The following is a 27,339-nucleotide window of genomic DNA, read 5'->3' as shown; positions in this document are numbered from 1 at the left end:
GCCATCGGTGCAATGTCTTTTGGGAAATTTTCTCAGTGGGCTGGGGGCTAGAAGGGACTAGCCCAGGGATCTCTGAATGCGGGGCCAAGTTCCCACCATGCAACTTTTTCCATCCCATAATGCCATCCATATCCCATAATTTTGGCACCTCTTTTTAAGAATCCCACAAACCCAGGTAGCGCGCGCGCACACGCATGCACAGAGGGAACGACACATCGTGATCGGAACTGGCTGAAGAAGGACATCAAACAAAGAACTGAGGATGGGATAAAGTGACCAGCCTGGCAGAGAAGAGGGGTCACTCTTCCCCGCTCCAAGGCCTGATATGCTACAGTGACCAAGAGAGACTGTGATGGAGCACCTGCCCCACTCTGGGCTCTAAGAGGTTAATAGAGCCCTAGGGAGGCTGCACAGGATGCAGCCAACCAGAGAAGGGCTGAAGGGAGCAGCCAATCAGGGCCAAGCAAGCCCATTTCAACAGGGAGCTGCAGAGCAGAGGAAGGCAGTTCTCTGCTGGGAGCCCAGGGAGGAAGGACTGTGTCTCTGGAGGGCAGAGAACTGCCAGCACCCTGGACAGAGCCGTGCTGCTAGCCGGGATCGGGAGAGTGAGAGACAATTCCTGGCTGGCTGCTGGTGTTTTCAGGCTGAGACCCTGACGCAAGGACAAAGAGGATGCTAGGGCCATGAGGAAGTGGTCAGACAATTCGCTGCAGTAGCCACTAAGGGAAGTGGCTGAATAGCGGACTGCAGGTCCCCCGGAAGCGGGGAGCACAGTGTGTGGCGTGGCCGGAGGGCTGTGTCGCTGAAGTGGACGCCGCGGTCCTTGGAGAGACGTGGGTCCTAGCGCAGGAGTGATGGCAGTGAGGAACCACTAACACAGGGCTAATTCCTAAGACAGCCAACAGGAGGAGCTAAAGTGGTGAGTGAACCCCATTACAGGGACATATTCTGCAGCAAGGGTTTCAAGGACTTTGGAGCTTGCCAAGGTGTCCATGTGGCAGATGAGTGACACATGGTCAGACAGGTTTGCATGGAAGCTGTTTATTGTTTCCAATATATGTTCTCTCCATTGTGCTTTTGTCCGGAATAAATAATACCTTTCATCATGAGAGCTGGTTAACCCTGTCCTTGCCCCTGCAACAGCACAAGACAGCAGGTGCTGAACTACACTCTGACTTGATCACAGGAAATTGCAGCATAAGTCACCAGTCTGGAGGAACCTGAGAAAGGTGAGGACTAGCAGCTGGACACCTTAGTGGGGTGCCCTCAGAGGCCACGAAGGAGGGCCAGTGCAGTTACCTCGGGAACCACGTGCAACAGAGATGGCTATTTTCTGCAGTGTCTTTGTGAGATCTTACTGCATTAGCTTTATGTACCATGGGCCAGGGATTGTATATAATTCCATAGGGGAGAGGAACTAAGAATGGTGGAGGTGATTAGGCAAATTCACACAGGTTGTAACACCTCCAAGGAGGTGTCACCATGCAGAGAGTCTCACCTTCACTGGTTCAACTGGATTCTCCAGAGACTAACAGGCAAAGACAAGACTTTTACAATAATAGCCTGAGTTTAAACTGACGCCAGTGCTGATCCTGCAAACGTACAGGGCCTTCTGTCCAAGGGGGCACCCAATCCTTCTTGGGAAGTGTTGGAAGGACTTTTGTCTGAGACTCCATAAGACTGAGGGGTGGCTTCTGGTAACCTTTGCATATATGTGTGTATAGCACATGTATAGTAACTCTTAATGTTTTTGTATGTTTTCTCTGTCATGCTTTCACCTTAAGGATAAAAGTGCTTGCTTGGAAAGAGTTGGGTGGGAACTTGTGACTGCTGGCGATTACAGCCATTCAGAGCCCACAGAGAGAAAGCAAAGTGAAGATGCTGGCCTGGTCAGGCAGTTTGGCTTACTGGGGATATTGCACTGTAGGCAGGGAACTGTACAGCATGGGAAAGACCCCTGTCGGAATGGGGAGAGATGCAAGTCTCTGCACAAGAGAGGTGACGGCTGAGGAGTCAGGGGGCTAGAGTAGGTGCCCTCAAGGGATCAGGGAGGGCAAACACAGGGGCAATTGCCCTGAACTGTGATACCATGACAATAGGGTTTCATTTGGGGGGCTGCCTTAGGGGCTGTATTGTGATGGAAAATCCAACCACTTCATCCACTCCAGTAGTGGCACACAGTCAACAGAAGGGATCTGGGCCTCCTGTTACATGCCACGGCGTAGCAAACACACAGGGACATGATCTGCTGTAGCCAGGCTCTTGTCAGCTGCCCAGATGGCCTCTTGGGGCCATAGGCAGCCCTGTGTAAGTTAGAGCGGCCCTGAAGGTGCGTAATGTAAACCAGGGGCCTGGTCTGCAATCAGGGAGGCACAAGGTGAGTCTCCTCGGCCTTCTACTGCTGCCCCACATTTCGTACCCTGAGCAGGCTCAGCCAAAACAGAAAATCAGAACCTCTCTTCTTTTTGGAAACAAAAGCCCAGCTTCTCCTCTGCAGGGCCCAGTGTCATCAGTAGCAAGGAGCTTGCCCAAAGCCCTTTAGCTCCTCAATGCAATGCAGGCTGTGGAACCAGTTTGCAAGTCAGCATCCCTTCCTGCCAAATTCATGTCTTGCTGTGATTAGGGAACTATTTACCTATTTCCACCTAGCAGCAATAAGCCCTTGCTGTCTCTGGGTCTCCATCTAGTCCCACAGCTCAGATTGCATGGGTCCCTTGTTTGCTGGTTTTGAAAAGCAATCAGACAGCCTCCCACATCTGAGAACTTTGCTCCTGCCAGCAAGGATCAGTTACGTAACTGCCAAGGGAAAGGGGGCAGTTCCACATTAAGAGAACTCCCCGCACATATTGTTGCGTGTCCAATATTCTTCCAGTGCTGTGGAAGCTGAATTACTGCGAGTGATGCTTTCCCTAGCTGCCCAGGCACACTTGTGAAGGGACGTGGCTTCCACAAACAAGACACATATGTGAGGTAAGGGAACTAAATCAATCTATGCACACAGAGGGTAAAGTGGTCCCACATGATAGGGACACAGTTAATAGGCACAGCTCTTTAACTAGTACAGATGGCTAGGGATGGTTTTCCCACAATGCATTTGGTTTGCTTTAGAATCACCTCTGCAACTTTACGTTGACTAATAGACCAGCTGGAAGCAGATATAGATTATAGATTTTCATGTGCGGCTGAACTTCTATGACAGGCAAGCCTCAAAGCACTTGAGACAATAGAAGCTAGGATGTGCCTTATGCAAACTTTGTTCAGTTTTGCCATGTGTGTATTCGTTTCATAGCAGATGGCTTTAGAGAGTCCTTAATAAATACAAATGGATGCAAAAAGGTGCAATTACTGGGCAGAAAAAGTGCTAATTTAGTAAACAAGAGCAGGTAAACAGGATGTGTTTCTGTAGTGTACGCTCCGACTTCTGTGCTAGGAGGTAGGAACCGAAGCAACAGAGCTGGTCAGGAAATGATCTTTTTTCCTAAAAAAAAGGTTGGTGAAAACAAGCAAAACCCCCAAACCTCATGGATGTTGAAATTTTTCCATGAAAAATATTGGGTTTTTTCCAAAAATTGAAAACGTGAACATGAAAAAAAATCAGTTTTCTCCTTAAACTTGAACTTATTAACAGAAAACTCATTGTCAGAGAAAGACGTAAGACATTCCAGTGGCTGGGAGCTGACGCTAGAAACATTCAAACTGGCAATAAGTTGCACGTTTTTAACAGTGAGGGTAATTAACTATTGGAATAACTTACCAAACTGTGTGCTGGAGGCTTTATCACTTGAATTCTTTCAATGAAGCCTCCATGTCCTTCTAAAAGAGGTCCTGGATCAGCCACAAGATATTGGGCACACTGCAGAGGAATTATTGGATAAAATTATAAATCCTGTGTTTATGCAGGAGGTCAGGCTAGATCATGATAGTGGTCACTTCTGGCCTTAAATGTTTGCATAAAAATAGCTATGTTGAAAAACCCATATTCTTGTTGCAATATTCGATTTAATAGGTCCATGTCTCTGTCTTTGGAGGAGAACTCTATCACTGCAATGTTCAGTGATCACTTAGTACTTGCAAGAGGGACTTGAGGCTGTGTCTCTTGCCAATTTTGGTTGGACGTATTCCTGGAGATTTAATCACGTGACCTAATCTTTAAAGATTAATGTTTAGTTCCTGGAGGCTCCCGGACAATCCCGGAGGGTTGGCAACCTTTAGTCTGGCCCCAAATGGCTGTGCATAACAACGAGAGGCCCCCGCTCAAGCTCTCTGTCTGGGAAGCTCGGCCCATAAAGGCACAGTCCCCAGTATCACAAATACTAACTGAATTCTGTTGCTCTTTAATCACACATGAGCATCTCCTACTTAAGATCATCCAACCCCCTTTGCATAATGAACAGGAATGGCAGATGTGCCTGTTGAATCTGAGAGGCGAACTGGTAATTACTTTCTCCATAACACTGTCCTCTTTGTTTATAATATAAATTGCTGATTCTTTTCACTGAAGTGATACCGACTCTATGCCCTGAATTCTACCCACCAGCAAGACTGCATGATCTCCCCCCAGTAAAGGGAGACCACGGTGAAGAGCGTTGCAATTATCGGAGCTGGCGTGAGTGGACTGACCTCCATTAAGTGCTGCCTGGATGAGGAGCTGGAGCCCACCTGCTTTGAGAGAAGCGACGACATCAGAGGTCTCTGGAGATTCACAGTAAGTGGGGCGGTTCATTGCCTGTGGAGTGAGCTGTTTACATGTCACTAGCTACACCTTTGCGTCCCAGGCCAGTAACCAGAAGACACTTTTCATTAACCAAGAAATGAAGTCAATCTAACTCAACAGCCTTAAACAGAACTAGTTTGTTCAAAGAATGGCAGTGTCCCATTTGAACACTGGGGCGTGGCAGTCACCAAGCCTCTGTATTGGATGCAACCTTTGGATCCCGCATGCTCCCCAGGCCTCTAGGTTTGAGCAGCGTTCAGACACAGTGCCAGGATGCAAACTCTCTGGCTGGCACCCTCCATGCTGCCCTCGGCCTCAAGACCAGTGCTGGCCCCCCTCAAGTAGCTTATGCACACTCTCACCAGAGCTCCACACACATGGGCACTTGGAGTTTAATCCTTCGGGGACACGTAACAGATAAAGCGAGGAATTCAGCCCTTGCGAAGGAACACCTTAAGCACGTACACTTTACTCTCAGGGTATCTCTACACTGGAGCTGGAACTGCTATTTCCAGCTTGGGCAGACATACCTGCCCTCGCTCTGGGAGAGCTGGCATACTAAAAATAGCAGTGGAGAGGTGGTGGCATGAGCCATGAGCGGAGCTAGTCACCTAAGTACGTACCTAGGGTCATGGATGGTTTCATACTTGGGGTGGCTAGCCCCTGTCCCCACTTCTGCCACCATGGCTAGACTGCTGTAATTCGTGTGCTAGCTCAATCTGAGCTAGCATGGGTATGGGGATTACGTTCCCTGCCCCAGTGTAGACATACTCTTCGAACACATACGAGATACAGATCTATGGGAAAACAAGGAACACCTGAATGTGAGACCCTGCCTTGGCGACCAAACCCCAAAGGGAGTGGTGAGATCAGTGTCCTTCAGGGCGTAGAGCCCTCCAGCCTGCCCCTCCTCCTGCTCAGTTTTCTGCTTCTAGCAATGGGCTCTTGCTTTCTTGTTAGGGAACGTGTCTCTTTTAAAAGCAGGGTCTGACACTTCTTCCTGCTTCTCTTCTCACCCTGGGGCTTTTGCATTCCCTCTTTCAGATCTGTATTGTACCACAACAAAAGTTTTATTCCACACTGAGGGTTAGAGTAGAAAATGGAGTTCATAGAATCAAATGGAATTCTGAAACTTACATGGACATATTCCCAGCACTGTCGGGGGGGGGGCGGGTATTACATTAAGTAGGTCCTAAGTCCCTGCATCCCAGTCTATCCTATTGTACAATGATACTTAGCATCTTCAAACTGCCATACTGGTACCTAATTAATTCTCAGAAGCCGCTGTGAGTTAGACAACCACAGCTGGTGTCAGTCATTAGCAACTACTCATTTACCAGCAAAAAGCAGTTTATTGGCAACCTTTGAATAATGGCCAAAGTCCCATGCAAGCTGTGACAGCAGAAGCTGGGGCTTTCTGCAAGGGTGGGGCTGCATAGTACTTCCTCCTTCTCTCTTTGCCCTGACCCCTGCCCTGGCATCAGGGACCTGGGCTCAGCATGTCCCAGTGCTTCCTTCTCTGGCTGCAGCCCACAAATCTGCCTGCAGCCAGGGTTTTCCATGGACAGTAGGGAGCCTTGGGGGTCCACAGGGCTGCACGGTTTCTCCCACCAGCTGTCTGGGCTGCAGACTCAAAGCCAGCAAATTCATTACAAGGGGAATGTCTCTTCCAAAAGAATAGTCAATAAGCAACAAGCCAGTTGCTAATATCTGAAAGCCGTTAACATTAAGGTCAAGGGGATGGGATCAGTTCTCAGGGAAAATGTTGCTAATAACCACAAGTTGCCTTTATCAAGCTTGCTAATAATCGGCATCCACTATATTAACCCCACCTGACGGATGGAGAAGCTGAGGCACAGAGAAGTTAAAATGTGCCCAAGGTCATCACCAGTAAATTAGTTGGCAGCTGAGAAACAGAATTTTAAGAGCCCTGACTCCCTCGTCCCATGTCTGTTCTTCTAATCCACACCCCGTCCTGGAAGTTCTTCCTAAAAAATGACTGGAGTTGGCAAAATATCTTCAGAGCTGCCTAGTAATTGGCCTGAGCAGCTCATGTGACAAAGTGCCACGCAATGCATAAGAATTCAGCTGTGCAAGCCTAAGTGAAAACATCAGCAACAAATTCCCCAGTATTTGAGTCCATTGTCTTTCACACTGTCCCTGTGTGAGAAGGGGAAAATCAGTGCTTTAATTCGCAGGGAGTGCAGAAAACACTTCAGATCCTGGCAGACTCCTCTCTGTCTGGTGAAGCAGCCTCCTTGAAAGCCCATGGGGACAAGAAAGGGAAGGTGGAAAGGACAGGAGTCACAGATGTCCGTCCCTCACATAGTCTCAGGGACTTGATTATGTGGAACATGCTCAAATGCTCCCTCAGGATGTGTCTACGCTGCAGTTACACACTGGTGGCTGGCCAGTGTCATCTGACTCTGGCTCACAGGGCTCAAGCTAAGGAGCTGTCTGATTGCAGTGTAGACAGTCAGGCTCAGGCTGGAGCCCACACTCTGGAACCCTCCCCTCTCATGGGGCCCCAGAGCCTGATCTAGAGCCCAAAGGTCTACACACACCCTTAGCCAGAGCCCCCCAAGCCCAAATCAGCTGGCACGGGCCAGCCATGGGATTTCAGTTGCAGTGTAGACATACCCTCGGTGCCCCAGAGAAAGGGGAAACAGCCCTCAAGGTTGCTGCCAATGTGCCACGATGGAACGTTCCTTCCCAACATCAAAGCTCAGGTGGTAGATGCTGCAGCCACAGCGGCAGTAGGACGGCGGGGACATGCGTTCCGGAGGAGCCATTCTGCCCATGGAGTGGTGACGCAGGCAGAGTGCCACCATGGACACAGCTATAATAAAAGGTTGTAGAATGGTCTCCTATCAGAGTGCTAGCTGATGTGGAAGGGAAGAGGGCCCTGGCCTCAGATGACTCCTCTGGCAGTGCTCCCTCTGGAGTGTCTAGTGCTTCCCTCCACACTGGATCCTTGGGGAATGCCAGTGTTGACATTCCCCCTGTCCTCTTTGCGGCTGCACAAGGCAGAGGAAAGGGGCCCTGCTGTTCCCCCTCCATGACATTTGTGCAGAGATCAGCTGTGATTTGGCCCCAGACAAAGAGATCAGTTTAATTCTGTTGTGAGTGCAACAGCCTGGGCCAAATTCTAATTCCTAATCTTGTCTGTGTCCCGCCTGGAGTAGAAACCAAACGCTGTGAACAAAAAGGGGTTGGTAGGCGTATGCTCTCCCAGGCTGCGTGCGTAGAATGCATTCATTCTTCTCTGTGACACTGTGCCGATAGGAACATGTTGAAGATGGGAGGCCCAGCCTTTATAAATCCATGGTCAGTAACACCTGCAAGGAGATGTCGGCCTTCACAGACTTCCCGTATCCTGAGGATTTTCCAGTCTTTCTGTCCAACTCCCAAGTCCTGGAGTATCTCAGGATGTATGCCAAGCAGTCTGGCCTTCTGAAGCACAGCCAGTTCAAGATACATTATAAAATGTAGCGGCTGGTCCACATGAGAAGATAACAATCTACCAGAGCTGCCAGCTGATGGAGGAACTTCTTCAGGTAAGCAGTCTAGGCTCATGCCTTTGGCGCCAAAAGTGCTGAGCTTGGATGGGGTCAGACAAGGATCACAGGAATCAGACACCTCTCCAAGTCAGGCTATTTATTATGTATAACTTGTATTGGGGCTCATAAGCACCACCATCCAGACCAGGGGCCGGACTTCTAAAGGTATTTAGGTGCCTAAAGATGCAAAAAGGCATCTAATGGGATTTTTCTAAAGCATCATAGTACCTAACTCCCACTGAAATCAACAGGAGTTAGGCACTTCTGAAAACCCCACGAGGTGCCAGTCTGAATCCTCAGGTGCCTAAATACCCTTGAAAATGTGATCCAGGGCCCTGCTGTGATAGGCACTGTGCAAATATACAACACAAAGACAGTCCCTGCCCCAAGGAACTTACAATCAGAGCTGGCTGCAAAATGGAAGGCCCTCACAAAAAATGTGGTGATTTTGGGGAGGGGGAAAACTCCCAAACTGGGACAAAATGTCAGAAATGCAGGGTTTTTTTATGTTGTGGGAAGAGTTTTCAAGAAAAAACATCCACTTCGGAACTGAAAACTTTGCAGCTTCCCTGGGGATGTCAGAGAGGCAGAGAACCCAGCCACTCAGACTCCATCTCTGGCTTCCAGAGCTGCAGGGTGGGGGAGAGGCAGGGAGGCCAGGCGCCTGGACTCTGCCTCTGCAGCCTTCAAGAAAGCTTGTCTCTTTCATTGGCAGAAGGTTAAATTGATAAGAGCATTCCAGGCGAGCAGCCAGGAGGCTGTCATAAACATTTTCCCATCAGAAATTCAATTTTTTTCTGCAAAATGGAAACTTTCTCGTGGACAACTCTGGTTTTGCAGAAGTAGCAAATTTTGACCAGCTCTACTCATGATTTTAAATAAATCTTCCTCCAGGCCAAAGTCAGGGCTGTCCCCCTCCCTATCTGGAATATGGTCCAGAAAATTTTCCTAAGCACACATTTTCGTAGACTGTTTACTCTACTTATATTTGTTACACTCATATCTCATGCTGATGGACAATATTTGTTTGGTTCAATGATTCAGACCACAGTCATCAGTGTAAGGAAATGCCCAGATTTCTCTGCCACTGGCCAGTGGGCTATTGTCACGGAGTTTCATGGGAAGCAGGAGTCAGCTGTCTTTGATGCTGTTATGGTTTGCATTGGCTATCTCTCTGATCCATCTCTACTGCTGGAGTCTTTTCCTGGTACAGGATGTCTAGTGTTTACTATTAAGCATTTGCGTGTGTTTGGCAAGAAGACTAACAAATCCACAGATGGAAACATTTTTGTTTCCATGTTCTAATTTCCTGGATCTGGCAACTGCCATCATATTGACATGCATAATTAGGGAAAAGCTTTTGTTTTCCAGCTGTCCCTTTTTCAGGTCTGGCTAATTGATAGGCATGCTTCCAGGGGACAAGATTATTTCTCTTAAGAAGGCTGTTCAGAGAAGCTGGCTGCACTAACAAGTTAGAAAGCGTTATTGGTGTGGGTTAGGGCAACAAAAATAGCACGGGGCCAAATTAATCTGTCGTGAAAGCAGACAAAGCTTCTGTGGAATTGCACCTGATTACAGCCGCATTTGAATTTGGCACATAATCACCAAACAGAAGTTGTAGGCCTTTCCCTAATCTTTCTCCACCATTTAACTTTGTCAAGTGCTTCTCAAGAATGAGGACGAAAGATTCACAGCAGGTTTTGCTGGTTTTTGGTTGGCTTTTTTTTAAATAACCTGCGTTCTCCCAATTGGTGGTTTAAACACAGCTGTGTCTCTGGACCACCAGAAGGAACTGGGTGTTGCTCTGTGCTACCATCAATTTTTAAACACTGGCTGCAGTTGCATTATCTCAGATTTTCTAACCACAGAGCTCACTTTGGAGGGGGAGGAATGGACAACAAAGTTTCCAGTGGTACATTCCTAAGCGGGTTGCAGTGGGACTAGGGTCCTGTCACCAAATCCATTGCTGACCATGGATTAGAATGTCTTGTTTATTTCTGAACCAGTTGCCCTTACAAACATAGATCTACAGTAGGTCTAATTTCAGAGTAGCAGCCGTGTTAGTCTGTATCCACAAAAAGAAAAGGAGTACTTGTGGCACCTTAGAGACTATCAAATTTATTTGAGCATAAGCTTTCGTGAGCTACAGTAGGTCCAGTGTGATTGTCCAGAATAATGTAGTGCTGTCAGGTCTCTACTGTAGCACTTTTTTAACAGTATAGTAACTCCAGCATTGTTAGTTACACACACCCACTCAGAGCCATAGAAATCACTTTAAAACATTTGGGGCCCAATCCTGTTTCCTTTACTTGCTGTTGGGGGCTGAGGGATCAGGAGGTGGTAGTTCCTTCTCTCCCCTGCTCCAGTCATAGATTCCCTGACCAGAAGGGTCCACTGTGATAATCTAGCCTGACCTCCTGTATAGCACCAGCATAATTCCCCAACATAATTCCTAGGGAAACATCCAATCTTGATTTTAAAAACTGCCAGTGATGGAGACTCCACTGTGACCCTTGGCGATTCTCCTAGTTCTGGTTTCTGTGGGAGGAGAAGTGAGGCAGGGACAGTTCTATCTGCTTTCTCCTCCCTGGCTCTGCTGATCACCGTGTCTGCAGGGCAATCACTTTTCATTGATTCCAAGACCTCCTGCATAATACAGGCAATGGAACCTCTCCCAGACACTGTCTGCATCCAGCCCATCACTTGAATTGGAGCTAGAGCCTCCCTTTTAGAAAGGCATCCAGTGTGCATAGGAAGGTTCCAAGTATGGGAGAATCTACCATATCCCTAAAGAAGTCACTCCATTTCTCTGGAAGGGCCTTAGGACTTAGGCCCCCTCCCCTCTTCAGGAGCAAGTCTCCAAGAAAGGGCAAAGATTAAGGTTACTAGGACTATTTATCCCCTGAAAAATATAATAGCAACAAGCCAAATCCTGAAGTCATTTCTTTTTTTTCTGTCCTCACCACCAAAACACACCTCCCATTAACGCCAACAGACTCCAGAATATGGCCCCAAATTATAATTGACTGTTTCCCTAAAGTGCCATTGATCATCCCTTGTGTCAGTGAGACCCTTCTCCTCTTCCTCACAGGGACAGACGTTTCAAGGCAAGTACTTTCACAGCCGCCATTACAAGCATCCAAATGTGTTTGAGGGGAAGAGAGTCCTTGTGATTGGCATGGGGAATTCTGGAGTGGATATCACCATTGAGGCCAGTCATGTGGCTAAAAAGGTACAGTTCTTCCAGTTCCTTTCAAATCCGCAGGGAGGGTGACGTTAATTTTTGTTATAAGCAGTGACAGGCAGCAATAAAGCCATTTAGAAATCACACAGAGCAAACTGTCAGGAGAAAGGAACTGAGAACCTCATTCTAGAACAAAGGTCCTCAAACTGTGGGGGTGCAGAGGAACCTTCAGGTGGGGGCAGAGCAGGGCCTGGGCCAGCCCCCACAGGGGGCAGAGCGGGAGCACTACCCATCCCATCCCTGCCCCCAGTTCTGCTCTGGTCCCACCCACAGCTGTGTCCCAGGCTTCTGGCCCCACCCCCACCGCAGCCCAACTGCAGCTCCACTCCCACCCCCAGCTTCAGCCCCTGGCCTCTGCTCCGGCCCTGCTCCCGGCCCCAGACCCACCCCCAGCTGTGGCCCTAGCCTCAACACCCTTACCCCGTCTGCGTTCCCCACCCCCGAGCCGCAGGCTTGCTCCTGGCCCCAGGGGGGGATGGGGTGGGGGAGGAAGTGACCCTCAACATTTGGCGACCACTGTTCTAGAGGCTATTTGCACAGAATTGGAATATTGCTTTTTCAGAGACCCATGAGGCAATGAAAAGTGCTACCAGACCCAACAGTCTCTAGTCCTTTAACATAACCCAACAGTCTTTATGGCATTGTGGCCTCCAAGGTAGCGGCACTTGGACTGAGGAGTCCAATATGGCTTTGTCCTACCCCTACACCTCCCTCACACAATTCTGAGAGACCTCAAAGTCTTTGCTCATTGGCTAGCTGGGTAAAGTCAGGGGACAATCCTTGTCTGGGATTAGTTTCATAAATGCAAGGAAAGCAATTCACCCTCCAAAGCTTTTCTGCTCTGTTGTCTTCTAGGTGGTGATCAGTTGAGTGTTTGACAATGGTTACCCATGGGACATGGTCTTCCTAACTCATTTCATAAATGTGATCTGGAATTCCCTCCCTGGGTGCAGGTGCAGGAAGGGGCTCTGAGCTGGGGCAGGGGGTTGGGTGCAGGAGAGGGGATGGGGCAGGCTCAGGGAGGAGACTCTGGGCTGGGGCAGAGAGTGTGGGTGTGGGAATGGGAGCAGGCTCTGGGTGGTGCTGACCTCAGGTGGGGGGTCCCTGGAAGCGGAGACATGTCCCTTGGCTCCTTGGTGGAGGGGCCAGGCAGCTCTGTGCAGTGCGCGCTGCCTGCACCCAGAGGCGCCACCCCCACAGCTCTCATTGGCCACGTTTCCCAGCCAATGAGAGCTGCAGAGCCTATGCTTGGGGAAGGGCGGGGACAGTGCATAGAGCCACCCAGCTGCCCCTCACCTAGGAGCCAAGGGACATCTCGCCACTTCTGGGAGCTGCACGGCACCAGGTAGGGAGCCTGCCAGCCCCACCAACCAGACTTCTAATGGCTGAAGTCATCAGGGTCCCTTTTCGACTGGGGTTCTGGTTGAAAACCAGATACCTGGCAACCCTAGATGTAACCTAGGAATGTATAAATCTACACCAGAAGGCAGGGTTCGAGATGTGATCAGCTAGGTTTTCATAGGACAGCTGAAGAAGCGGGTCTCCTGGCCTGCTCTGTGTAGAGGTGTGGAACACTAGCATTGTACAGCCCCAGGCAGGGGTGCCGGAATGGGGTGGGCAGGGACCCATGGCCCTCCCACTTATTACCAGCCATAAGGGAGAGTGATGTGGGGGGAAGGGCAGAGAGGAGTGAGCAGCGCGGTGAGGTCTTGGGGGAAGAGGTAGCATGGGAGTGGGGCCTCGGGAGGAAGGGGCAGTGCACAGGAGCAGGGCCTCAAGGGGGTAGGGGTGGTGCGTGGGAGCGGGGCCTGAGGGGTGGGGGAAGGGGCGGCACATGGGAGCAGGGCCTCGGGGGAAGGGGCAGCGTACGGGAGCCAGAGCCATGGTTCGGGCACCAGTGGCCCCCCACTTTTAGGGACCTTCTGCCACTCCTGTGGCCAGGAGCTAGTCCTGCCCACTAAGCTTTCATTATGTAGACACTCATAAAGAGTCACAGTTTTTGAAGTGCATTTCTGCTCTGAAAAGTGACTCTGTAAAAGTACTGTGAGCGAACGGACCAGAACCCAGGAGAGCTGACAGTGATGTTTGCGTGAATATGGCAGGTTACAGGAGGGGTGACTTTAATTAAAGACTTCAAGACCCTGGAGTCTCGTTCGGAGTCGGGTGGGAAACAGAACCCTGCTTTTGCATTTCGGAGTCTTCCAGGTTGGAGGTCATTCTCCAGCTCGCTGCTGAAGCACATGGGGTTGCCTTGGTTGCCCCCGCATTCTGACTGTGTTTCTGTTTCAATGCAGAGATGTGATACGGGAGCCTGTGCTGAATGATGACCTTCCAGGCTGTATCATCACTGGAAAAGTCTCAGTAAAACAGTCTGAAGGAGATCAAGGAAAACTCAGTCGTGTTTCAGAATAGCCCCACAGAGGAGCCTGTTGATGTCATCGTCTTTGCCACAGGATACAAGTTCTCCTTCCCTTTCCTTGAGGAATCTGTTGTCAAAGTTGAAAAGAAGCAGGCATCCCTGTACACATATATCTTCCCCCCCCCCCCCCATCTGGAGAAGCCAACCCTGGCCGTCGTTGGCCTCATCAAGCCACTTGGCGCGGTCATGCCAGTTGTAGAAATTCAAGCTCGCTGGGTCACACGAGTCTTTAAGGGTAGGTGGAGCAGGAAGGTTAGTACGACGTGAGCACTTCCTCAAAGAAAAAGGCAGCGTTTCAGACACAGGTGGTGAGCGAGTGGGTATGTCGCCCCACGGCGATGCAGACCTCAAAGGGATTCATCCAGGACTAGGAAAGGTAGTGCTCATAGAATGGTATCTAAATTGGGTTGCTCCGCACTTTACCATCTTACAGAACATTTTACAACCCAGTGACATCCTTAATACATGAACAAGCAAAATACCCCAAGAATCATCTTGGAAATAGTGAGCTGGATCTGTCTGAATAGAATTGCAGAGCCCTGTTTTTTTCCTCTAGGATACAGGTAACTCCCCTTGAAGAAAAGGGGAGTTTATTTGTATTCAGTGGTGAGAGAAGAGGGCCCTCTGTAACAGTTGGGAAGCCATGACATGAGCGCTCACGTCAGCTCCTTGTGGATGGTGCAGTGGCCAGACTCACTCAAGAGTTTCAGGAGGCATTGTGTCCCCTTGAGGCACAGTGCTTCTCTGAGCTCCCTCTGGGTTTGTGCGGCTCACCATGGTCCCCACCACAGTCCTGGGCCTTAAAGGTACATTCCTGACCCGCTGATAGGCAGCTGTATCCCTTTAGGGGCAGGAAAAATGGAAGAGCTTTTATGTTACCAGGCAGAGCCGGTAATAACCAGGATTCTCCACTGCTGCACTAAGACCAGGCAGAATCCAACAGGCTGGTTCATCCTTTTCTCGTGGAGGGAGGCAGTTTCTCATCACCAGAGAGAAAAGTGTTACACTCAGGACAACCTGGGGCCTGATTTTGATCTCACATCCACTGGTTTCACGCCAGTGTTGCTCCTTTGGGGCAGATCCTGATCTCAGTTATACCAGTGTAATTTCAGAGTAAATGTTGTGGACTTTAACAGGGTTACTCCAAAATCATACTGTGTGATTGAAATAATGTTCTGGTCCCTGGTTCCTACAGACGAGGATTCAAATCCCAGTCATCAGGGAAAGAGCCTCCAAAGCAGTGTCTAGACTAGAATAGAGGAGGTTGTTAGAAGGCACTAGCTAACCCATTCCAAATAAGATGTTTGAGAAGTCTGGTGCAGACAAAGCCCTGGTGATACCAGTAGTCTGTGGCAATGGTTCTCAACTAGGGGTACACAGAGATCCTCCAGGGGGTACTCAACTAATCTAAATCAGTGTTTCTTAACCTGGGGGTTGCAACCTTTAGGGGGGCTATAGGATGGGTTTGGGGGGTCACAAGTGCAGGGCCAGCATTAGGAGGTGGCAAGCAGGGCAATTGCCTGGGGCCCCATGCCACAAGGGGCTCCATGAAGCTGAGTTACATGCGTCAGTCCCACCACCTGGGGCTTGGGCGTCAGCCCTGCTGCTTGGGGCTCGGACATTAGACAAGGCTCACAAGTGAAAAACACACTGAAATGTAAGTACAATATTTATATTCCAGCTGATTTATTTTATAACTATATGGTCAAAATGAGAAAGTGAGCAATTTTTCAGTTATAGGATGCTGTGACACTTTTGTGTTTTTATGTTTGATTTTGTCAGCAAGCAGTTTTTAAGTGAGGTGAAATTTGGGGGTATGCAAGACAAATCAGCCTCCTGAAAAGGGTACAATAGTCTGGAAAAGTTGAGAGCCACTGGTCTAGGGGGAACCTAAGCTTCAGCCAGTTTAGCTCTTGTAGACAAATCAGTGTAGATTTGAACAGTAGACTTCTCAAACATGTTCATAGATTCAAAGAGTTTAAGGGCAGAAGAGATGTTAGATGAGCCAGTCCAACCTCCTGTATAGCACAGGACTTAAACTTCACCTCCGCCCCCGTATTGAGCTCAATAACTTGTGTTTGGCTAAAGCATCTCTTTCAGAAGGGCATCCAGTCTTGATGTGAAGACATCAAGAAATAGAGAAACCACCATTTCCCTTTTGTTTGTTCCAATGGTTACTCACCCTCAGTGTTAAAATATTGCCTTATATCTAATTGGAATTTTGTCTGGCTTCAGTTTTCTCCCAGAAGGTTAGAGAGCACCTCTTTAAATCCTAGTCTAGACAAGGTGTAAGAGTGGGTGTGATTTGAGATGATTCATTAGAACAATTAGGCCACTTGTCCAGCTGACAAGCCATGAGTTCTCTCTCCTTCAGGGAGCAGGAGCCAGGGTTTCCAATCTGAGAACAAGCTCCAAATGACTCAGGCCTTGTCTACACACAAATTGGCACCAGTTGAGCTAAATGGGCACAAACACCTGTGTGGATGCTCTTATTTCTGTGGTTTATTTCAGCATTGTTTAAATCTGCTCATAACTGAAGTAAGCTAAATTGAAATAAGCCTGGTTTAAGCTGAAATAAGAGTGTCCACACCAGCCTTTTCACCTGTGTAACTAAATTGGTTTAAAATCCCACCTGAAGTTGAACAGGTCCACCACTTCATGAGGACAATCCCTTTTCTGGTTTCTAGGCTTGTGTCAGCTGCCTCCAGTGAGCACCATGGTGGAAGAGATCAACGAGACGAAGAAAAACAAAATTCGCTGGTAAGCCTTGTCACCTAATGCAAAAGACTTTGAGCCAGATTTAAAAACCCCTGAACTTTGGGAGGTTATCAGAATGCAGTTCCAAATTTGGCGGCTGCTCCCTATCTCTTTATTGGGGTGTCCAAAATCCAGATGTGGATTCAATTAGCCTACATCTAGTGTGTTTGAAGTCCATCTTTTAGCTAGCAGCTATGTAATCATACAGGAAGTTTGGAATATCTATTCAAAGAAACCCACTGATGATCAAGCAGAATAACTGAAAATGAAAAAAAGGGACTGAATTTCAATAGCATCTCCTCTATTTTACCTCTTGATCAGAATGACATCCCTTCCCCCTTCTTTTCTGATTCGATAAGGTTCACTTTGTCCTATGACGATATCCTGAAAAGTGATTGCCTCGTGTATATTGATGAACTTGCCTCCTTGATCAGCACAAAACCCAGTGTGCTGGCTCTGCTCTTCAAAGATCCAATCCTGGCCATGAACATTTTCTTTGGTCCATGCACAGCGTACCAGTACCGCCTGACTGGGCCAGGGAAGTGGGATGGAGCCAGAAATGCTATCCTGACCCAATGGGACCGGAAGTGAAGGCCACGAGAACATGAGTTGTAGAGGAGCCTCTAAACTTCTGTTTCAATTTGCTTAAACTAATCAGCCTTTAATCAGCTAGACAATATCTCTATATGGGGAAGCAGGAAAGCAATACATACAAAGGTCCTGGAAAAACAGAAGGGTTTCTAAAGTTAATCAAACTTTAAGCAATGTCACTAAAACATTTCTCCTCTAACTATACTATATACCAAGACCTGTCTACCTGAGACCATTGCACAGATTTAACTAAACATGTGTTGGTAAACTGGTGCAGGCCCCTGTGTGGACACTCATTTCTTTTAAAAGTGATTTATTAGGGCTAGCTAAAATCTGTTAGGAATGGGCGTCTGGGAAAGAGACGCTTTAGCTCAGCCGGAAGCTGTGGGCGTGATTCAGGAATCAGTAGGTGGGATTCTTTGGCCTGTGCTACACAGGAGGTCACGCTAGGAGACCATAATTGTCTCTTCTCCCCTTACATTGACATTTCTCAGATAAAGGAATGGGAAACTTAAAGTCCCTGGGTTTTAATAATCAGTTGTTAAAATTGCAAGGCCCCACACCTGCAAGGCGCTGAGATCCCTCAAATCTCTCTGGAGTTAGTTGGCATCAAGGGTGTTCAGCACCTCCCAGGGAAAAATCTTTGGTTATTAGCTTTTGAGGCTGGGCTAGTTATCAGCAGACTCATCCATATGACAATGATTGCTCCTGTCTGTGGCTGCGCTGCTCTTTCAGGAAGTCTTGGGTCCTGAAGATCTTGTGCAGTTGGCTCAGTTCTGTTCCTTTATTAACAATCTCTTTAAAGTAATAAACATGTCAGCTCTTCCAGAGGGTTTGCTTTGAATTTATTGAGTTGGTTGCCAGTTCTTCTGTGTGCGCGCTTTGTGGGAGAACAGATGGTCCTGTGACTAGAGGGCTAGGGTGGTATTTGGGAGACCCAGGCTCAATTCCCTCCTCTGCCTGCTGGGTTCAAGGCCCAGGTCCTCCTCAGACTTCCTGTGTGACCTTGGGAAGCCACTCTCTGCCTCAGTTCCCCTTCTGTACAATGGAGATAATAACATCCTGGCCTCGCAGGAGTTTGGCGAGGAAAATACATGAAAGACTGAAGTGCTCAGATGCAACAGCAATGGAAACCATTTAAGTACCTTAGATTACTACAGCCTGTAGCATTAGCCCTTGAAACTTGTGGCTTTTTTGTTTTGGCTGCCGTAGACAACCCTTCATAATTTAGACAAGATTGTCATTGTGTTGTCATGCTTTTTGCAGTGTCATAGCTATATTGATCCGAGGATATGAGAGAGACAAAGCAGGGGAGGTAATATCTTTTATTGCACCAGCTTCTATTGGTGAAAGAGACAAGCTTTCAAGCAACATGGAGCTCTTCTCTGTGTAACTTGAAAGCTAGTCTCTATCATCACCAGAAGCTGGTGCAATAAAAGATATTAGCTCACACCTACCTTGTCTTAGTGGTGCTTTAACATGTGTTAGTTCCCACAGTTGTAAGTTCTAGTGTGGACAATACAAAGCCACAAACATTTATGTGATTAAAACTTCAAGGGTGTGGCTGGATAGCTACGTTTCAGCTGTCAAGTGGAGTGTATTTGTGGAGAGGAGTCACACCAAGTGGGAATGACCCAGCCAGAATTCCTCTAGACCACAGACTTTTTTTCATAGGGGTGGAGTGTATAAATTTTCCTTCCTCTCACCCCCATGCCGATGCAGGTTTGCTGGCCAGTATAGATGGAGGTGGGGTCCCAGTTGCAAAGGAGTGAGGGCATGCACATTTTGACTTCACCTTTTCACTCCCCCAGCCACAATCTGGCCTTAAATGTTTTGCAGACCCAAGCAACCACCTGATCTGCCTGCATGGCTCAGTCATCTTGGTTACTATGTGTCAGGATTCCTTCCCCACTCTGAACTCTACGGTACAGATGTGGGGACCCGCATGAAAGACCCCCTAAGCTTATTCTTACCAGCTTAGGTTAACTTCCCCAAGGTACAAACTTTGCCTTGTCCTTGAACAGTATACTGCCACCACCAAGCATTTTAAACAAAGAACAGGGAAAGAGACCACTTGGAGATGTCTTTCCCCAAAATATCCCCCCAAACCCTACACCCCCTTTCCTGGGGAAGGCTTGATAGGAATCCTCACCAATTGGTACAGGTGAACACAGACCCAAATCCTTGGATCTTAAGAGAAACGAAAAATCAATCAAGTTCTTAAAAGAAAAAAGAATCACCTCTGTAAAATCAGGATGGAAAATACTTTACAGGGTATTCAGATTCAAAACACAGAGGATCCCCCTCTGGGCAAAACCTTAAAGTTACAGAAAACAGGAATAAACCTCCCTCTTAACACAGGGAAAATCCACATAAAACAAAAGATAAACTAATCTGCCTTGCCTGGCTTACCTATACTGGTTGCAATATTGGAGACTTGGATTAAGATGGGTTGGAGAAGATGGATTTCTGTCTGGCCTCTCTCAGTCCCAAGAGAGAACAAACATGTAAACAAAGAGCACAAACAAAAGCCTCCTCCCGCCCCGCCCCCACCAAGATTTGAAAGTATCTTGTTCCTTTATTAGTCCTTTGGGTCAGGTGCCAGCCAGGTTAGCTGAGCTTCTTAACCCTTTACAGGTAACAAGACGTTGCCTCTGGCCAGGAGGGATTTTATAGCACTGTATACAGAAAGGTGGTTACCCTTCCCTTTATATTTATGACACTATGGTTAGCCATTCAGAATTAGTGCATTTTTCCTTTTTTCTTGAGAGCGAAAAGGAATGCATTTGAATTTCAATGCTACACAGGGGGAGGGAGGAAGGGTGTAAAGGTCAGAGGAGCTGAGGAGTGAATGAGCTGTAACCATGTGGACTTTACTCTCTAATGTAATCTATAACCAGACAAAGTTCACCCAAACCCAGTCAAATGCAAAACGAAAAAGACACCACAGAACCAGAAAGGTGAGTTTCTTTACTTAGAGTCCTTATTCCCAACTGCATTTTTCATGCTTTCAACAATCAATCCGCAAACTTGGCTGTGTCCAGAACCCCAGGGAGGACTGTGATTGGCAAGTGTGAAAGAAAGGTGTGGTGGGGAAATATTATGCTTTGTTTGAAAACTACTTGTTGCACACATACAGAGCAACATTTCTGTATGTATTCCACCATGTGCTGAAGGCACACATCCAGACGTGTACTTTTTGCTACGACTTTGGATAAATGTAAGTAGCTTTTTTTTTTCTTCTATTTGTTACTGCTTCTGTTTCATAAAAGAGAGACAAGATGGGTAAGGCAGTATCTTTTATTGCAGCAACTTTTGTAGGTGGAAGGGACAAGCTTTTGAGCTTCATGGAGCAGTTCCGCAGGGCACTTATGTTCTTAAAATGACACTTACTGATATAGTTTATAATACATATGTGTAGCTAAAGTTGTACACAAATTATGGAGTAAAATAAGTCCCATTTTCAAAAGTGACTTGGACACATAGGAGCCCAAGTTCCATTGACTTTCAATCAGATTTAGGCTCCTAAGTACCTACATTCAGTTTGAAAATGGGACTCAATAAAATTGTTCAAAGTGCCCATAGTTCCTATGGAACAAGAGGTAATTAAAGTTGTAGGTAGTTTTCCTTTATATGCTCCATTTTTTTTTTTTTTAATTGCCTTCTAACTTTCTGGACAGAAAAGTACTAAACTTCCTCCTGAATTTTCTCATGATGTCTCAGATTGGGGAATTTGCTTAGCAAGTGTCAAATAAATCATTCTACTTCTTATCTCCCTCAACTGTTGATTGAACTAACCAATTTGTTTGACACCTGGGAAGCTTACAATAGGGTATGAGACTTTGTCTCTTACTGAGCATTTGGAAAGTGCTAGATTAGATATTTATTTGCTACGTAAGCAAAAATTACACGTTTTCCATTTTTTTTGCCCCCACAAGGTCTTTTACTATTGCTTTATTGGGTGCCTTAACAGAAACCCAAGCAGTTGAGAACGTGTTAATGTACAGTTTTATTTAATATTAACTCTGAATTTCCTGGGTTTCTAATGTTTGGGGCTTTTTTGTAATAATGGCAATATTCTTGCCATGTTAATTAACCTTTAAATCACTGATACATGCTCTCATCATTTGCTGTGGCTTAACAGTTTTATTGCCTGGCCTTCACTTAGGTCTCTAGGACGGAGCAGACCCTCTGGGTTAGTCCAGCACTGGGTCAGTATGGCACTTTGTGAGTCCTTACTTTAAAGATACATGGGCCCCATCCTTGGCCATGCTCAAGCAGCAGCACAAAGCAGTCTTAAACCTGGCTTAAAGGGTCAGGGGCTGATTCCTCCAGCATTGGGGAACCTCCAATGGTGCAGGGTGGTAACAGCTTCAGTGCTGTCCCTGGTACCATGGAGCAGAGGGTGTGGCTATGGTAAACAGGAGGGGCTATCCCTGCCAACCAGTACAGCTCCTTCGGGGTATGTATAGGCTTTGGGATACGTTAATTAAATAATGGTTTATTGGGTACGGGGGGGTTTTTTAATGAACAAATTAAGAAATCCAGCAGAATGCTGGGAAGAGGCTTTGGGACTACAAGGCTAATAAAAAAGCTAGGCTATTGCAACCAGGGGCCCTCCACTTCCTGTGCTTTGCACTTTCTTCCACTTCCTCATACCTGTGTACATAGGCATTCAACTCTCTCGGCCTAAGGCAAGGCATTGTGCTGCAGGAACAGCATCGCGGAACCCCACAAAGGCTTGCTGGTGGCCCACCGGGTGAGAAACACTGTGCTATGGAGTGTAGTCCTAGCAGAAAATTAATAGCGGGGTTTAATGAGAGCTGCAGTGAACTGCACGTGCTGCAGGAAAAGTGCTCAGCTACTCAGACAACTCCATCCTGCACAAATTGCCGCAGATGCAGTCAATGAAGCACCAGTAAGGAGCATTATGTTATCAGAAACTCTCCATTTGCTGACCATACCATTAGGTCAAAGATAAGATGAGTCACTATGTTTGGATCCAAATGTCATTTGCCCAAATGTCAGGGGTTTGGTTTGGCCTGTTATAGAGAGGAGTTAGCCATCAAGGTCTGATTCAGATCCAAACTCCAGGCAGATTCAGATGCAGGAGTGCAGTTTATTCCCATCTCAACACAGCAGCACAATTTCTATCATCTTCTGAACCCTGCCTTTTCCAATCAACCCTTTCCCAAGCCACGGTTGTCTTCTCTTGATGTCTTCGTGCTTCAGTTGTTTACACACACAGCTGATTAAACTTATTAAACTTGGTCACTAGTAAACCACAGAATGTCATCTGAGACCATTCTCTCTTGGCATTTTCACCGTAAGTTGCAGTTTCTCTCCAGTTATCAAGTGCAAAACTTGAAAGGGCGAAGGAATTCCCTTTCCCTGACTCTGTGAGTACAAATTATTCATGAAACTGTCTCAACAAAGGCAAATGAGAAGGCTCAAATGTGAATCCCCAGGATGAAAAAGAGAATCAGAACCCTACATTTTCAGGAACCCTGAGGTCCACAGATCCCATTGGCAATCAGGACACTTCTGTGTAGTTACATGTGACCTTTGCAGCCTCTTTCACCTTGATCTTTCAAGTGCCTGATGGCAAACTGTATTTATACAGTGCCCCATCAGTGCAGAATCTGAGCACTTCATAATCTTTGTATTCATCCTCACAAAACCCTGGGAGGTATTGTGTTCTGTTCTCCCCGCTGTACAGAGAGGGAACTGACACACAGAGTGACAAAGGGAGTCGCCCAAGGTCACACAGGAAGCCCATATTAAAAAAACACTTGAACCCAGGTCTCCTAAGTCCTAGACTAGCAACCTAACCACTGGGCTGTTCTTCCTCTCTGCTACTTTTGCCTTTTGCATCTCACTCCTACTATGTTCCCCGTTCTTTTGGACTGAAATGAGGGCAGGTGCTTATGTTGTTAACTTGCAGGCCTTTGCATGAGGGTCCCTGAGGAGTCCTCTCTCCTCAGACAGAAGACTGTGTAAATTGTCCAAGACAAGCCAGTTGTTCTTTCCTAAAAAGTTTTATGTAGAGAGTTACAAGCAGTGATGAGCTGCCAAAATCTTAACAACCGGTTCCCTATAAAAAGTTCTGATTTAAGGGATGTGCCCCAGTATGTATTTTTTGTACCTACAGGGTTACCATACATCCGTATTTTCCCGGGAGGAATTTAAATCGCCTCCCAGATGGCGATTTAAGAACCAAAAAGCCTGACTTGTCCGGGGAAAATATGGATGTATGTTAACCCTGCCTAAAGTTTTTTTTTAAAAAGATGGGCCTGAACTAGAAATGAGCTCCGTTTCACATGTGTGAGTCCCCACCACTCCCTGGGGGTGTGCTAGGGTGACCAGATGCCCCAATTTTATAGGGACAGTCCCGATTTTGGGGTCTTTTTCTTATATAGGCTGGGGGTGCGGGGTGGCTGGAGACAGAGGCTGGCTGCAGGCAGGGCAGGGGGTGGAGCAGGGGCTGGCTGCAGGCAGGGAGTGCGGGGGTGGCTGGAGGCAGGGCAGGGGGTGGCTGGAGACGGGCTGGCTGTGGGCAGGGCAGGGGGTGCGGCAGGGGCTGGCTGTGGGCAGGCGATGCGGGGGTGGCTGGAGGCAGGGGCTGGCTGCAGGCAGGGGGTGCGGGGGTGGCTGGAGGCAGGGCAGGGGTGCGGCAGGGGCTGGCTGCAGGCAGGGGGTGCTGGGTTGGCTGGAGGCAGGGGCTGGCTGCAGGCAGGGCAGGGGGTGCGGCAGGGGCTGGCTGCAGGTAGGGGGTGCGGGGGTGGCTGGAGGCAGGGGCTGGCTGCAGGTAGGGGGTGCGGGGGTGGCTGGAGGCAGGGGCTGGCTGCAGGTAGGGGGTGCGGGGCTGGCTGGAGGCAGGGGCTGGCTGCAGGTAGGGGGTGTGGGGCTGGCTGGAGGCAGGGGCTGACTGCAGGTAGGGGGTGCGGGGCTGGCTGGAGGCAGGGGCTGGCTGGAGGCAGGGCAGGGGGTGCGGCAGGGGCTGGCTGGAGGCAGGGCAGGGGGTGCGGCAGGGGCTGGCTGGAGGCAGGGGGTGCGGCAAGGGCTGGCTGGAGGCAGGGGGTGCGGGGGTGGCTGGAGGCAGGGCAGAGGGTGCAGTAGGGGCTCGCTGCAGGCAAGGGGTGCGGGGGTGGCTGGAGACGGGCTGGCTGCGGGCAGGGCGTGCGGCAGGGGCTGGTGCGGGCAGGGGGTGTGGGGGTGACTGGAGGCAGGGGCTGGCTGTGGGCAGGGCAGGGGGTGCAGGGGTGGCTGGAGGCAGGGGCTGGCTGCGGGCAGGGTGGTGGGTATCACGGGGAGAGCAGCAGGACGCAGCCCAGGCCCAGCAGAGCAGTCGGGGACCCACCAGGCAGCATCGGGAGCCCCAGGGCCAGGGGAGCAGCAGCAGCAACAGGGCTCGTGCCCAGGGTCAGGCGGCAGCCCACATGGCTCCCGCAGTGCAGCGCCCCCGGCGGCCGCAGGAGGAATTACATCACTTCCCGGCCGGAGCCCATCAAAGCCTCAGCGCCCCCTGCAGGGAAACGGGTTAACAACCGGTTCTAAAACTGCTTCAAAATTTAACAACCGGTTCACGCGAACCAGTGCGAACCGGCTCCAGCTCACCACTGGTTACAAGCAAGGGGACAAACAGAAAACAAACTTAAACACTCAACACTGCTCGGGGTTGCCTGGCCCCAAGGCCACCCCATGATGGCCTACTTCCAGGGGTCGTTACAGGAACCTTTTCATTCTCTTATAAGCAACGATCCTCCTGTGCCCCACGCTGGTCACAGCTGATAGTCTGTCCTTGCCGGCTTCCTGCTGTGCGAGTGTGTCTTGTTTTAAGTGTAAAAGACACCCTGCTATTCCAGTCGGAATCCATTATCCTATTGCCTAATATAGGAGTCCTGGTTAGCTAACGACCTCCTATTGTCAAGGCAGGCAAACGCATTCCAGGAGATTACCGCCTACTCCACACGGGTGATAGTTTGAGAGCTAGATGATATCCCAGTTACAGGACTGGCTGCTGCTCTTTCACTTTTCTGGTCTCTCCGAGTGCATCCCCTCAGGCACCAGGCTTCCAGCCTTCACCACTCCTGGGGTGGAATCAGCCACTTCACCCACTCTTGAGATTGGGCGCTAGGCTAAAGCACCCTGTGTGACAACCATGTTTACGCAACAGGACCGACTAGGTTCAGCACCCGGGGTCCTTCCCTTTGGGAATCTGTGACCAGTGTTCGTACAGTCAGAGCATTGGCTTCACCCAAAGCATCGTCTGTTTTGCAGCAGGAACAAAGACCCGAGAGAAAAAGGATTGAAAACCGCCTACACACGTCCATCTTGGCAGTCCCTCCAACCTATGTGGTGGATGGTAACCTAATGTTGGGGTTGCTGGCCCCCTACTGGAACTTAGTGGGTTAGTGAGACTTTGGCTGACCCTCTCCCACACCAGGAGAAAGGGGAAGGGCCAAAGAGGACTCAGGATCCTGAGACTGATAGTCCCCAGGGCCACTGGGGAGAGGCTTGTTCTCCAAATCAGCCAGCTTGACAGGGTGAGCAGGCCAAAGAGTGAGTCAAGAGCCTGGGCCCCCTCCGTGTGAGCTGGGGCTGCCAGAGCAGAGCCAAGGAGATAGCAGCAGCAGCACTGAGCTGGGGGGGCCAGAGCTGAGCTGGAGGCAGAAGTAAGCTAGAGAGGGAGCTAGAGCAGCCCGTAGCCAGGAGCTGGGGCAGCACAGACCAGCCACGCCGAGGGTGAGCCAGGGCTGAGCTGCAGTGGGAGCCACAGAGCCAGAGAGCAGCCACCGGACAGGTCACAAGTAACACTGGAGCGGAGAGAGGCGAGCAGCTGAGAAGGGCGATGAGGGACCCTGGGCAGTGAGGGCCCAGAAGAGGGAGATGGCGCCAGACAAGAAGCCTTGAGGCTGCGGTCGGAGTGGGGACATGCCCCTGGATGGGAGGGCCGATGCTGGGAAGAAGGATCTCACTAGAGCCTGAGAGCATGTATCCACCACCAGAGCAGTGTCTGATCTGTGGTATCACCACAGCACTGCCAGGGCCTGGTAGGGAGTCCTGGGAGGTGTGAGGAACGGACTGAACTTTCCTTATGTCCCAGACACTGCTATTCATGGTGTTCCCTGTGCCCATGAGGGGCCTGCTTCCTTTAACTGTTTCCATTCTTCCAGTTGCTCTTTAATTGTATTTGGTTTAAACTTAGAGCAGTGCTGAGTGTGTCAGGGAAGCAGCCAGTGAGGAGAGAGCACCCTGGCATGGGGACACCCTAGCCCCTGTCTTGAGTGACCATGACACAATTGGGGGTCGAGCCCCACAGGAATTCTGGGCCCAGCCTTGTTGGGGTTACGTGGACTCTGCCACACAGGAGAGTGAAAGGGGAGCCCTTGAGGTCAGGCAGGCCTCTGGGTGAAGGGAGTGGGAGCGAGGACTCAGATCCTTTCACTAGCCCATTTCACTGGGGTAGTGCAGAAACCAGGAAAGTTCCCCACAATAGCGGGACCATTATCCCAGTTACACTAGGCAGGCTTCACTTCCTCAGGCACCCCTCAGTGGGTGACTGGCTCTCAGTCGGATTCTCTCAAACAACTACTGCTCCAGCCTGGAGAGAAAGTTCCTTTGGTCTTCTGTACTCATGACCCCTTTCCTTTCATGGTCCCAACCAGTTCTATAGGTTGCCAGGAGGCCGAATCTTCAAAGCTAATAGTTTGGGCATTGATTCTAACAGCCCTTAATTGTTTACTGAGGGGTGGCTTATCCTGAGCCATTCTTGCTCTTTCTGCTTGTCTTTTCTGACAGGCCCCTATTAGACTAACCCACTATCTTCCTACAGTGACCATCCCAATAACCAGGTCAACCTACAGCATTCATAAATTATTGCAGAGCAGTTCCAAACTGTCACTGGATCTTAATGTCCATGTCTCACCCCAATGGCTACTTCATCCCCTGAGCTGGTGGCTGGGTCTGAAAGTGCCTGGGAAGGTTTTCCTCCACAAAAGAGCTTCCACCCCTTTGCCTTTCGCATGAGTCCTCAAACATAATTTTAGCAATT

General features: G+C 49.0%; 1 protein-coding gene and 1 non-coding gene across 10 annotated transcripts in view; both read left to right on the top strand.

Moving 5' to 3' along the window:
• Positions 1-927: 927 nt before the first annotated feature.
• LOC102929904 lies at positions 928-14,119 on the top strand. The gene is made up of 4 exons (XR_006283292.1): positions 928-2,970; positions 4,538-4,705; positions 11,366-11,506; positions 13,813-14,119. It is a non-coding gene; the product is annotated as an uncharacterized LOC102929904 (transcript).
• A 37-nt stretch (positions 14,120-14,156) lies between these two features.
• The window catches only part of LOC102936435 (dimethylaniline monooxygenase [N-oxide-forming] 4), a 30,641-nt gene continuing 17,458 nt past the window's right edge, over positions 14,157-27,339 (top strand). For 3 of the 9 annotated variants that reach the window (XM_043520951.1, XM_043520955.1, XM_043520954.1), the window contains exon 1: positions 15,745-16,697. In XM_043520951.1, coding sequence (XP_043376886.1) covers positions 16,596-16,697 — 102 coding nt within the window. In that variant the 5' untranslated portion in view covers positions 15,745-16,595. Of the gene's footprint in view, positions 14,173-14,503; positions 15,595-15,744; positions 16,698-20,004; positions 20,246-20,275; positions 20,506-27,339 lie in introns of those variants that run through there. The other 6 variants (XM_043520953.1, XM_043520952.1, XM_037907657.2 and 3 more) reach the window with 6 other exon arrangements.

Source organism: Chelonia mydas, chromosome 8, assembly GCF_015237465.2.
Source record: "Chelonia mydas isolate rCheMyd1 chromosome 8, rCheMyd1.pri.v2, whole genome shotgun sequence".
In the NCBI taxonomy this organism is placed as follows: domain Eukaryota; kingdom Metazoa; phylum Chordata; order Testudines; family Cheloniidae; genus Chelonia; species Chelonia mydas.
This window is presented reverse-complemented; position numbering and strand designations above follow the sequence as displayed.